This window comes from Oryx dammah, unplaced genomic scaffold (genome assembly GCF_014754425.2).
Source record: "Oryx dammah isolate SB20612 unplaced genomic scaffold, SCBI_Odam_1.1 HiC_scaffold_18, whole genome shotgun sequence".
In the NCBI taxonomy this organism is placed as follows: Eukaryota; Metazoa; Chordata; class Mammalia; order Artiodactyla; family Bovidae; genus Oryx; species Oryx dammah.
Window position 1 is genome coordinate 116775346 of NW_024070202.1, and position 12961 is coordinate 116788306.

Here is a 12961-nt window from a genome sequence, read left to right on the forward strand (position 1 = left end):
CCCTGGCTGGGTTTCAACAGAGCACAGCAAGCTGCTGTGGACAGAACATTGCGTGGGGGAGGTGAGGCCCTGCATGGACCAAGCCCCCAAACTCTAGCTTGTATCAACTTAGAAAACTTCCTGGAATCAGAGTCTTCACCAACCTGCTTCTGCATTAAGTGACTTGAACATATCTGCACCAGCTCACCCAATGAATCTCTAACAGTGTGATGGAGAATGCTCTTTCCACACCAAACTGTTAACAATAGCTACCTAGTGGTGACGGGGTCATGGGGACATTTTCATTTTCATACTTTTCTGTATTTTCCAAATTTTCAAAAGCATTTATAACTGGGGGAAAAATGCTCTTCTTTTTTAAAACAGCAATCTTCCTAATCTACCAACTCAGATAAAAGAGCCTGGACGTCTCCTCGAACCATCGGGCTCAGATCTGAGCGCTTCCAGAGTGTCTCGGGCACCCCCCACCCCGCCCCAACCTGTGCGCGGCTGCCCCCTCGCTGAGCCCCCGCCCAGGCTGCTGGCCCTGGCCCTGGGCCACCACCCTCTCAGCTCAGCACCCCTGGACCCTGCACTCCCACAGCAAGCTGCCCCCAAGGGGCACTGAGCCCCCTCCACCCTGAGCAGAGGGTGCTCCTTGCCGCGTCCCTGTGGAGACGGGCCTCCCTCTGCACCAGGACAGCCCCCTCTCCAGGCCTCCCGCCCAGACACTCCTGGGGTGCAGCTCCGTGAGCCCTTCTTTGTCCCTCCTGCGCACAAGCTCTCAGCCCGCCGACCAGGAGGCCTGTCCTGACCTTGGAACCTCGGCTGGGGCCTAGTACAGTGCGAGGCACAGGGTAGGCAGTCAAGAAATTCTTTGTTGATTGAGATACAGATGGAAAGGGCCTCCCAGAGTGCAGTCAGGCCCTGGCAGGCTCTCACACACGGGGACCTGCCCACCACCTACCCAGCACACGACAACCGCGGCCACAGCCTGCGCCAACACCGGCTCGGGAGGAGGCGGGTGATGTCTGTGCTTCCCAACTTCTGCCGGCACAAGCGCCCTTCCCTACCTCTCCCTGGAGCGCTCTGGAAGACTCCAGCAAGAGCTCCAGCGTCTCAACACCCTGACGGGAAAAGACAGAAGGTCACTGAGAACCGCCAGCAACAGTCCCTCCGTGGCGGAACCCCGCCTGCCTGCCTGCCTGCGCGTCCGTGTGCACGCGTGTGTGTGTCGCATGCCCATGCTGCAGAGGCTGCTCGGGGCATGCTACCCATGCTGGCCCCCCCACCCCGATGCCGCCCACACCCTGCGCCCCCACCTGAGGGGAACCTGTCTCCCGCTTCACAAGGCACCCGCACAGGCGTGGTGGGCGGGTCCTGCAGCTGCACGCTGGACAGACACTTGTTATCCATCTCACAACTGAGTGAGCGAGTATTAGCAGCCAGAGTTAGTGTCCCCAGTGTGCTCTGAGCTTTCCTCACTCTTGGCTGAGCCATCGACTCCGATGAAGCAAAGTTTCCTTCGCCACGAGTGACAGATGGTGAGAGTAAGTGCAGTGAGTGACAAACCCACAGAAACCACACTTCCGTCACAGTGGAGGTCACGTGAAGGTTCTGGGGTCTGAACGGCATACCTAATGGATCTGCTTCGGGGCCACAAAACCCTTGTCAGCGATCTCGCTAAATCCACTGTTTTGTCCACCACGGCCCCAGCCACACCCCCCACCCCCCGTGAAGTGCACACCTGGACAAGCCCCCTGGCTGGGCCACCTCACAGACACCCCGCCCGTCGACCCCAGCTGCCTCTCAGGTCCTTCCCGGGGTCCCCGCTCTCCCCGCTGCCGACCTCACCTGTAGCTTTCTCAACCCAGAGCCGGAGGTCCACGCAGACCCCCAAGCCCGCATGCAGCCGCAGCCAGCCCCCTGCCCGCAGCACTGAGTCGGGCAGAGGGGCTCAAGCTGACACTCCACGTCCCCCTACTGGCCCCGGCGATGAAACCACGCGGCGCCTGACCCCCAGCTCCTAGAGCTGTCCCCGCCCACCCGCCTGCCCCCACTAGCATCTCTGCTCACTGAAGCCTCCTGTCTTCCCACTCAAGGCTGTCTTCCTGAGCCTGCACTTCCCTCCACCCTCTTCTGCAAGGACGCGCTTCTCAGCCTTCATGCGTGTCCCAGGTCCCTGCGCTTGGACAGTACTGGGTTTCAGGCTGACTTCGTCTCTTCCCCTTTGCGGCCCAGGCCCAGCGACGCTCCTAACTTGGGAAAGGAAACCGCCCGGCTGCGCCCTTCTGTGGAGCTCCCCCCAGAGGCCCACTGTGAGCGTCAGCTCCTCTTCCTTTGCGCCCCGCATCAGGCAGACCCTCCGACTCCCGTCTGCCCGCTCCTCGGTCTGCGCTGCCTTCAGGGACACGGTGCTCGCCTGGGTTGCAGCCCCCGCCTCACCCCATCCCTACTCCGCCCACTATTCCTGCTCAGGGCTCTCAGATCAGTTTCACCTACAGGAAGGCAAGTGATTTTTAACTTGTTTGCTTTCTTCCTGTTTTCCAAACGTCCTGATGTAAATATCTGCAATCAAGATTAGAGGCGTGAGAAACTAAGGAGGGAAGCCAGCAGCTCATCGAGCTCCCTCCCGCACCCAGGTTTCCACCCCCTGGGTCCCCAAGCTCTCCTCTCCACCCCAGCAGGCAGCCCCGCTCTGAGGCCGGCGCCCCCACCGCCCCTCCAGCTCCACCCGCTCCACCCACTGTGCCGCAGCCTCGCAGACCTCGCCACCTCCACCAGGGCCGTCCGGACCCTGCCATCCACACGGCCCCACCATCTCTAAGCTCACAGGTGACCCTGCGGCCCGGCCACGCGCACCGGTCCTCACACACCAAGTGTACTGACTACGTGTAACCCGTTGCATATGCCAAAACCTTTGTCGAACGTCACTGCACTTCTATTTCTCCAAGACTAGAAGGCTCTCCAGTGTCAAACTCAGATCCCTAATTTAAAACCCTGTAATCGTCTCATATTCACAGACTCTAATCAACGAATAATCTTATTTATTTTTCCAAGTCAGGTCTGCTAAAGACCCTGTCACTATGACCTTGACCCGTGAAAACAGCCACAGGACTCCCTGCCTCAGCCTCTTCCTCTCTTGTCTGGACAGTGGGCTCTGGATCATGAACCCAGAGACCCAATCAGTACAAACATAATTAAACACAAATTTTACATTTTAGCCACAGTATATTGTGTTTACAGATAAGGAGTAATAGTAATAAAATGTTTTCATTTTAAAAACTTTTCTGATGCTTATTATAAATTTGGAACATACAGAGAAGTATAAAGAAAACAATAAAGATTGCATGTAGCCACAGTACCCATTATAAACAGGTTTCATTTCAGCCTATTTTAAAATCATCATCATATAAATTTACATTTATTACAGAGATGTGAGAAACGCTGAAAAACAAATACCAACAGAATTTCTATCCTTAAGGAAAAAAGCCAACTTTTCAAGGATCTCTATTAAATCGATGTAGCAAAAACAAAAAGGAGACCATTTTATAATTTTAAAGAACTTCCAGAATTTACAGAAACACAAAATCACTCGACGTACTGTCTGGGCAGAGACGGGGTCGAGGTGACACCACCCGTACAAAGCGCTGAGTCTGGCTGATAATCCAACCGTTTACAGTCTCCTGTTACAGAGCTGTGAGGAGGCGGGGTTCTCATCAGATTCCCTGTAGTCTCACCTAACGTCCTGGACACCCCGTTCTCGAAGGCCTCCAAGGAGATGGGGAGGCCCAAAGGGTCATCATAAGAGCCTCAGACGAACGAGGTCCTCGGGCTACAGAAACCAGATCGGGCTAACCAGGCCTCCTCCTGCTCAGTGGCTACGGGTGACTCCGAGGAAGCTGAGAGTGAGCTCGACCACCACCAGCCTGACTTTTCGTAAAAGCTGTTTACAGACTGAGGGTTTCCGGCTGGAGGCTGAGAGGACAGGCTAGCACGGAAGGACACGTAGCGTGCACCGCCCAAAGCCATCACTGCTGACGTCTTGGTCCCCCTTCAGATGGTTTTCTTTTCTTCCCGGATATTTCTTACATATTTTATTTGGTTGATGTAACACTGTACATAACTATGTTATATCCTGTTTTGTCCCCCATTTAAAAAATTACCCATATGTCTGTGCATACGTTTATAAAACAAAATTCAAAACTGGCTAGATAGCTAGATTCTTATGTATTAACAACGGGCCAGAATAGTTTCTTAAACGTTTCCAAATCGTGGATGATCTGCTTATTTCCAACTTTACCCTCTCATGAATAACGCTGCCTTTATGCCTCAACCTGCCGCTTTCTCCATCAATTTGGGATAAACGTTGAAACATACGAGGCCTGCAGGGAAACAACTGAGTCTCCCACAGCTCCGATGTGGCTGGACTTTTCCAGAAAACTGCTCACTGCTCTGCACTCCTGTGGGGGGCGGGGAAGCCTGTCTACAGCTCAGCCAGCACTGAATACACTGTCACACGTTTGAGACGCAGACAGTCTCATCTCGGTGCTACTAACGGGCACACCAAGCGCATCAGATGTCTTGCTGCACTTATCTGAAGCTCCGCTTCATAGAAACGTTTTACTGGATTGCATGAGCCTTTTACTTACGACAAAAGCTCTGCTTTTACTTGAATGGAGACTCCTTGTCACCTTTTAATTTCACTTTTAACATGTTTTCATACTCAAGTTTTAAATCTCTGTAATTCTTTAGATTAGAAAGACCATTTTCACCCATTAAAGCTTTGAATCTTAAGATTGGGTATGAATATTTAAATAATTGTTGTAAGCTCATACTGAATATGCAGTTTAGTTAAGCAACACTGATTTACAAGTACAACATATGTCCAATCATATAAAAATTCGGACCTGTTATGTAAATAACACAAGAGGAACTGTGTCACACTTACCTGAGAGAGGCAGGCTGTGATTCCAAAAAAAATCTGACACGACTCTGGAGAAAAACCATTCACTCTGTTGCACATGTATTAAGAGTCCAATGAAATGAGACCAGTGCAATCTCTACTCCACTAAGAGACAGCTCCAACCTGCCCGTGTGGACACCACCCACCTTCTGCTTCCCACTCAATCCCTTTAGCAAAGAGGCAGACTTAAGCTGGCCGAAGAGGGCAGGGCAGGCGGGAAAAGCACCCAACTACACACATAGGCGCACACACACACACAGCCACACACACACACACAGCCACATGCAGCCTGGCATTACCCAGAAGAGCCCTGGGAGCCCCGCGCTTGCTTTGGCGCGGTCGTCCCCATCGCCTCGAGGAATCTTTCATGAAAGAACCCAGGTTCCAGCTTTAGCACCGCCATACCCTGTGAACTTGGGTGAGACAACTCTGAGCTTCAGCTTTCCCTTCATTAAAACAAGGGTTAGCGTATGTATGTAATTCCCAAGGTCTGTCCCATTTCTGAAGCTCTGGCTCTTAAAACTCCATTAACATATTCTCTGAGCGCTCCTGGCATGCAGCCCCAGGAACAGGGCTCTCTGTCAGCAGACATGACCTCCGGGGGCCTGAACTTCACAGTCTGTTCAAAGCAAACATGACTTTTTAAGGAATCTGGAGTGTCTGGACCTCGAATGGGCTGCAGCGTTACTTCTGCGTGCTGAGCCAACACGCAGTGCAGGGGCAGCTTCCTGGGGGCAGACGTGCGGTCCTGGTGACCCTGTCTGCTGTGCGTGTGCATGTGGGAGGGGGTGTGTGTGTTCCACAGTCACACTCGGGAAACGGCAAATGAACCAACACGCAGTGCAGGCAGCTCTCCGGGGCAGGAATGCGGGCCTGGCAACCCTGTCTGCAGAACTAGGCCCCGAGCAGGCACTCCACATCAAGGGTGGAATTAATGTAGAAATGGATTAATGTATTTCCATCCAACGTAATTAAAAGAATAACAGTGCATGATATAAAACTAAAAATGTCCTGATGTTCTCTTCGCCCATCTATTCTTCAAACAGTTTGTGACCGGGTTCGTACAGACCGAGAATTTTAGAAACAGTCCATCTAACCAGACACCACAGAAGCCACCTATTCCAAAGTCAACAGAACTGAGGTCCAGACTGCCTGGGTCCTAAAGCCAATTTGCAGAACGAGAACTCGTGCCTCAGGCCCAGGCTACAGCTGCCTCCATACAGCTGGCTCCCCGCCCCCGGGGGAACGACAGGGATCAGGGACAGACGCCTGGATACGGGAGGGACAGAGCAGGACACACGGCACCCCCCGACTCGTGCGTCAGCGCAGGAAGTGAGGCTCGCTTGAGTCCTGGACCCAGAGTCACCCTCTCCCTCCCTCTTTCCCCAAAAAGGATACGGGAGAAGAGCTCCACACTGGACGGACAAGATCACCCACGAAGGCTGAAAAAGAAAACAAAAGTGCAAATCAAAACACAGTTCCGGTTCATGTTCAAAACACCACCATGAGACCAGTGCTGCTCCTGGAAATGAAAGGCTCTGTTATCACCAGTGATACAGCATCCAGACTACAGTCACCAGCTTTCAAGCAGCAGGGTCAAATATGAGCTCTTAGTCCCCAAGGGGAAAAGCCCAAGTGCGGAATGAAACACTAGCGGCCCTTTAAAAGCCTGTTACATATAGGAACCCCATTCCAGGTTCCCACACTTGCTCAGCCGCTCCAGTCGTGTCCGACTCTCTGGGCTGCTGTGTGAGCCTCTAGTCCAGCTAGAAGCTGTCTTCACAACCGGAGGCTTACCCTACCCACATGCCAGGCACACACGGTCCCTCCAAGTCTCCTCTGGGGTCCAAAGTCCTGGCTCGTCTAAAGGCGGGAGTTTTGGGGTTTTTCTTCAGGAGGCCAAGGAGATACAACGTTTGTAAATCACATGAGGCCTTTCTGTCTGCTGATCTTTCTATGAACTGCAAAACACATTACTTACTACCTTTCCGGGTAAATTATACTTTTGAATAATCATCTTACCTTGACATTTAATTTTGAAAATCACATTAACCATTATCCTGATAGGTCTGCTTCACAGAATTACTGTGAAAAAACACACAGTAGCCAGCTGTAGCCAGCGGACTTCAGAAATCTCAGCTGCTTGTACGACAGTCACTTCTAATATACCATATACACCTTGAAAGAACCTCAGGAATCAAAGTGCCCTCTCCTTCTATGCCAGGTAACGTCAACAACGCCTCAGGATGAGTCTATATATTGTGTGGCATCTGTGAAGAGAGTCACTTCACACTGATTTCACCATTTCACCAAAGTTGTAGCTCTGTGGCTGAGGCACCAAGCAGGAAGGAGTGTGTAACGTCATCCGTGACTCTGGTCCTGGAGAGACTCCAGTGACGGGGGAGGGAGCCGCCCCCCTAGAACCCCCGACGGGCTCCGCCCCCCGCTCCATTCAGCATTGCAGCTGCGACCCCAAAGCCCTCAGCGGCCACCACGTGTGGAGCACCAGGTGGCTTTCCTGAGACCAGTTCCCCAGCCGCCCTTGGTCCACGGCAGGAGGATATGGCAGAAGGCCAGGTCAATACCCTGAAACGTGACTCAGATGGGCGGGCCAGAGGAGCAGACACCGTGGACAGGCACCCTTACCACTCTGCCTGCAGCAGTCACCCCGAAAGCTGTCCCTGGGGGCTGCAGGAGGGGAAAGTACAGGTGCACCTAGAGGCTGCCGGGCTGGCTGCTTGAAAGTCGCCAAGCCATCAACAGACTCGCCCTGACCCCCTCATCCAGGGAAGTCTAGATAAGATACTGCAGCTAAGAAGAACACACTCATAACAAAGCAGAAATGGAGAACTAGAAAAGCCCAGTAATAGGGAGCAATTTATCCCCAAAGCAAGTAACAACATATAAAATAAAGCCACTGCAAGTCAGCATAACTAACGCTTCCAACGAGGCCTCCAAGGCCACTGGGGAAAGCGTTTCCACAAAACACAAGGTTTAAAAACGCTTGGTGCCAGGCTTCCCTGGTGGCTCAGTGGTGAAGAGTCTGCCTGCCAACACGGAGACATGGGTTCGATCCCACATGTTGCAGAGCAATTAAGCCTCTGCACCACGGCTACTGAGCCTCCACTCTAACGCCCGGGAGCCACCACCACCGAGCCTCCACTCCAGAGCCCTGGGCACCAGGCCCCACGTTCGTTCGGCTGAGCGCAGCCAGCAGCCTGGCGGCACACTGAACGGGTCAGACAAGGACTGTATGCCGCGCGGTCCTGGAGTGAGCGCAGACCACTGCACTGCTCTGGAAGACTCGGCCATCCCGTCCCCACACTGCAGCCCTGGACAGCGCGGGGTGCCACGAGGTACAGGCAGGCTGGCGTGCTGAGAGCGCGAGCGAGCAGCGTGCCCAGGAGCAGCAGGAGATGACACACGAGGCCGTGGTCAGCCAACTGGGACACGACGGCCGCGCTGCGACTGAGTGATGGCTACTTCTGGGCAGTCGCGTGGTGGACGCCCTTCCTGGGAACGCGACCTCTGGGAGGGACGTGCTGATGGGCTCAGGACTTCAGCAGCACCCAGTCACCAGCCCACACTCCCCTCAGAGCTGGTGCTGGTGGGCGGGACAGAGGACCAGGTCCCTCGGGATCCACCCCCCACCCCCAGGGTCTCTCCACTGAAATGCGGACTTACTGCCATCTGCCTCCCTTTTTTGTTTACATTCCCATTTGGGCTATTTGTATATAAATACTAATATATATATTTACAATATATGTTATCTTACATAACAATTTCATTTCAGGGTAATAAAGGGGGTACTACAAAATATTTGTTACAAATAAGGGGCTTGATGGGGTCACCAGACTTAAGCACTGCTGTAACTGGGCTGGGGACAAGGACCCTGGCACCCCAAATTTGTTACCAAGGGGTTGCCCTTTGAAGGCTCATGAAGAGTCCACACAGTTTACCTGGAGTCACTGTGACAACAGGCTGCAGGCTACTACGTGGGAGAGATGAGGTTCAGTCTCCACAGCCACGGAAGGATGGAAGCAGAGCAGGGCCCCAGGGCGCCTGGTGCCGGAGGCAGGTCCACTCTTCCAAGGTGGCACAGGGGAAGCGGGCAAGACACCTGTGACATCAGTCTTCACGAAGGACCAGGTGGAGTGAGCCCGCCGGCTAGGCAGAAAGACGCACCCAGCTAGAACCGCGACTGCTGTGCTTCAACACCGCAAAGCAACCGCGCGTGGTTCTGACGCGCAGCGGCTGCGAGAGGGCCTGGTGGGCGAGGACCCTCCTGTGAGACAGACCTGCCTGCAGGCTCACTCTCACAAGTCGGGCTTCTGCACCTGTGAGGCAGCGTTTCCGAGCCTCCGTGCTGGTGAGGCGGACGGCCGCAGCAGCAAGCCGGCCTGCAGGCTGCCCGCCACAGCACTCGCCCCCAACTGCCAGGCTCTCAGTATTTAGCTACGGTAACCTTCACAATGATTTTAAGATAACGCACGCAACAGCATGAAAAAGAGAAGAAGGAAAAAAACAGTGGAATAAAACCATTTCAAAACAAATGCATAATTTGAAACTGATCAAAATTACAAACCTAAATTTCAAAAACCCACATTTAACAGCAGTTAGTTCGACCCTCAGCAGCAACAGAGCAACAGGACACATATCAACAAACTCCGAGCAGTTCGCCCACCAGCAGATGCTCCGCTTTCTAGAACAAACGACCCACAGCACTCAAGCTGGACAGTGGAAGTGAGAGCTCCTGGGGGACAACGAGACCAGCGGCCACCATGACCCATCGGAAAACAGTGAACAGCCAGACCGCCTGCCGGAACAGCAGGGCCCCTGGCCGCTGTGGGTGCGAGGGAGCCCTGCTTCAGGAGTGTCTCGGAGTCAACCCAGCTTCCGAGCAGAATTCACCAGCGTCATCTGTGTCAAGACAGCACGTCCACTGCCTTCGACCCACTTTCTTGGCTTAGAGAACTTCCAGCCCGTGACCAACGGGCTCACGGTGGCAGGTGCGTAAGCCGCAGCGTGGGGACCGGGCCTTCTGCTGGCTGGCCTCGCAGGCGTCCAAGTGCTGCAAGCGCTGCCCACCCAGACCCGAGCCTGAGCCAACAGCCTGAGAAGAGCCACACAGAAAGTTCAGTGCGCAGCTGGCAAGACCCGAAACCAAGGGCGCACAGCGGGGCAGAGGCACCACCCACCTTGACGACAGGCAAGTCAAAGACCTCGCGGGCCTCTCCCACCTCCGGATTGTCGCCGTCTTCCGAGATGATGTGCGAAGCGAGCGCGTTGTACGACACTTCCTTCGCTTTCCCGGCTTTCAAAAGCTGAATAACCTACAAAAAGCACACAAATTACAACAGAACACACCCCATTTCAGTGCAGACCAGTGATTACGAGCCGTGAAAATTCTAGTAAACACCCACCACGTTCCCCACACGGGATTGATACCTGCCACCGAGTCATTTGCAGGGAAACCTACAGGACAACAAAATGCACCAAGTCTTGATTCACCGACAGGGAAGCACAGAGCTCCTGCGACCAAGGCACTGGGCAGCATCCCCCTTGAGGACAGAGGGGCTGACAGACAAGGTGAGCACGGCTGGGCGAGCACTGGACACGCAGCGTCTCAACAGAAAGGTGCGGGGACAGGCAGTTCTGATAAACGGAGAGGTTTATCGGAGTTTAACGGACAAGCGCAAGAGGCGCTACAGGAGCCGCATCTCGAGGAACTTAAAAGCTGGAGCCACGCAAAACCACAGTCACTGTGTGGAGGGGGCAGCGTTCGACACGCTGGGCAGAACACAAGCCAGCCTGTGGACGGTGGGCACACACGCTGCGCCTTCGTATTCTACCCCAAAATAAAACACAGAGTGTCTTCTGAAAGAGAGGCTGAGGAGCAGGCAGCCAGCAGGGAAGACCATGATCAGACAGGACAGAAAGACCACCGCCAGTGGAAGGAGGACAGGTTTACCCTGCGGGAGTGAAGGCAGGGCAGGCGTTAAGAAACGCCTGCGATCACTCAGGTGAAAGAGGCAGGTTCCCGAACTGGACGGGAAGATGATGCAAGGAATCAGCAGGACTTGGTGACTGAGGGGGCGTGTGCAAGAAACCGCGACAGCACAGCTCCCAAGCGCCACTAAGAGCTGATGGGGCAGAGTTTCAGTTTAGGGCACGGCTTCCCCTGGTGCCACTGTGCCATCTAGGAGGACACGCAGCACATCGAGGAGGAGACCAGGGCCCCACCCGAGTAAAGCCATCTGGGTATGACAGAGATGGGGGCGAAGCTCTGAGCCAAGGAGACTCCAGAGCACAGGGGCCAGAAACGGAGGCCGGGCGGGCAGCGGAGGCTGGAGGGCAGGTGGAGGCCCCGGGCAGGGTCTGAGCAGCACACCGCAAGCTCCAGGCAGTGAGAGCGCCCATGTGTGGTGGTGAACTAGAAGTCCATCCGACAGAAGTGAACTCCTGGAATCCACATTTTAAGATTCAGAGGATCAACCATCTTTCAGAAAACACAGTTTCAGACCTCAGTGGTTTGCAAGGACGTTTTTAAGCCCTTAGACTTGATTCACAGTTGAGTAAGCATGGCTCCAGTTCAGCTTCCTCCACGTTTTAAGTAATATTCGCTTCAGTTGTGTTCAAAGCCTTAAAATGAACCAGAGGATAGGCAGCAGAGGGGAGAGGAACAGCAGGCAGTGAAGAAAGGACACCCACGCGGCAAGGGAGAAGCCTCCACCCTGCTACGGGCAGTTACTTTCACCTCTCTGAGCTCACCACCTGTTTATCCAAGTCAAAGCCTCTACTTCAGAGTTAGAGGGGAGAAAGGATCCACCTTGGGAGCTGCCGAGCGTTTAGTTACTAGGACACCAGCTCACAAGCCTCTAAGAAGGCCAAAACCCATCAGCTCTTCTGCCTCCAGTTTATCTATTAAGTCCGCGTCTCTACTCGGGAGGCCCAGGCCTCAGTTCTCCATGCTCAGCGCTCACAGCCAAGGGGACACCCAGGCGATGTAACTTGTACAGATAAAACTTTAGGGAAGACAACACCTGGAGACCCAACTACAGTTCATTCCCACAGTGGAAGCATAAAACTCTGACGTTCAAACAGATGCGCTACTTTAGGGGAGGCGAGGACAGGAGCGGACCGAGCTGCAGACCAGCGAGCTAGGGGGCGGGGTGGTGGTGGTGGCTGCCACCCGGGGGCGGCTAACTGTCCCCTGAGCACCCTGGGACCCGCGTCCCTACTGGTTCCACCCTGTCGAAGCTCCCACCCCGGACGCACCCGTCGCCCGGGGGCCCCGGACCGCCCGGGCTGCGGCGAGAGGGTGTCCCCGTCCGGACTCCGCCCACGAAGGAGCGGAGAGAGGGGGTGGGGTGGGGGGAAGCCGGCGAGGCGCCGCGCGACCGCAGGCAAGCGGGTCGCCCCACGGGGAGGGGACGGGGACACCCGGCGCTGGGCTCTCCGCGCAGACCCCCTCCACGTGCCCGCTTTCCCCCGAGTCTGGGCACGCGCCCCCCCCACCCCGCGCCCGCCGCGGACCCCGCAGACGCGCCCCACGTCCACTCCTGGGGTCCCCACCGGCCCCGGGTGCGCTCCCGCGGGGGCTGCAGACCCCGGTGCCCGCTCCGTCCCCTCCGGCCTTGCTCGGCGCCGAGCGGCTGAGTCTCTGCAAAGCCGGACTCGCGGGCTCCCCGGGACTCGGACGCGCGCGCGGGGGGCGCGGGCCGGGGGCGCGGGGACGCGGCGAGGTGGAGGCGGGGTACCTGCGGGTCGAGGTCGCCCACCGCGTAGTACTTGACCTCCTTGAACATCTCCTCGGGGACAAGGGGCACCTGGCCCGACATGGTCGCGGCGGTCCCGAGGCTCCGCAGCGGCGGCTCCCGCCCGGCCCCGCGGGGCCCGCTCCCCAACGGCGCGGCCGGCGCGCGGCTCCGGCTCTGGCACTACAAGTCGGACCCTCGGCGCCCCCGCCCTCGGCGCCGCTGGAGCGCGGGAGCCGCGCGCGTCCCGTGGGCCGCACCA

General features: G+C 55.7%; 1 protein-coding gene across 1 annotated transcript in view; it reads right to left on the reverse strand.

Annotated features, from left to right (window-relative positions):
* The window catches only part of PAXIP1 (PAX interacting protein 1), a 38802-nt gene extending 25923 nt beyond the window's left edge, over positions 1 to 12879 (reverse strand). The window contains exons 1-4 of the mRNA XM_040260136.1: positions 12703 to 12879; positions 10141 to 10275; positions 6341 to 6384; positions 4928 to 4991 (exon numbers count right to left, since the gene is read on the reverse strand). Of these exons, the coding sequence (XP_040116070.1) occupies positions 4928 to 4991; positions 6341 to 6384; positions 10141 to 10275; positions 12703 to 12783 (324 nt within the window). The 5' untranslated portion in view covers positions 12784 to 12879. The remainder of the gene's footprint in view (positions 1 to 4927; positions 4992 to 6340; positions 6385 to 10140; positions 10276 to 12702) is intronic.
* Between the last annotated feature and the right edge of the window lie 82 nt (positions 12880 to 12961).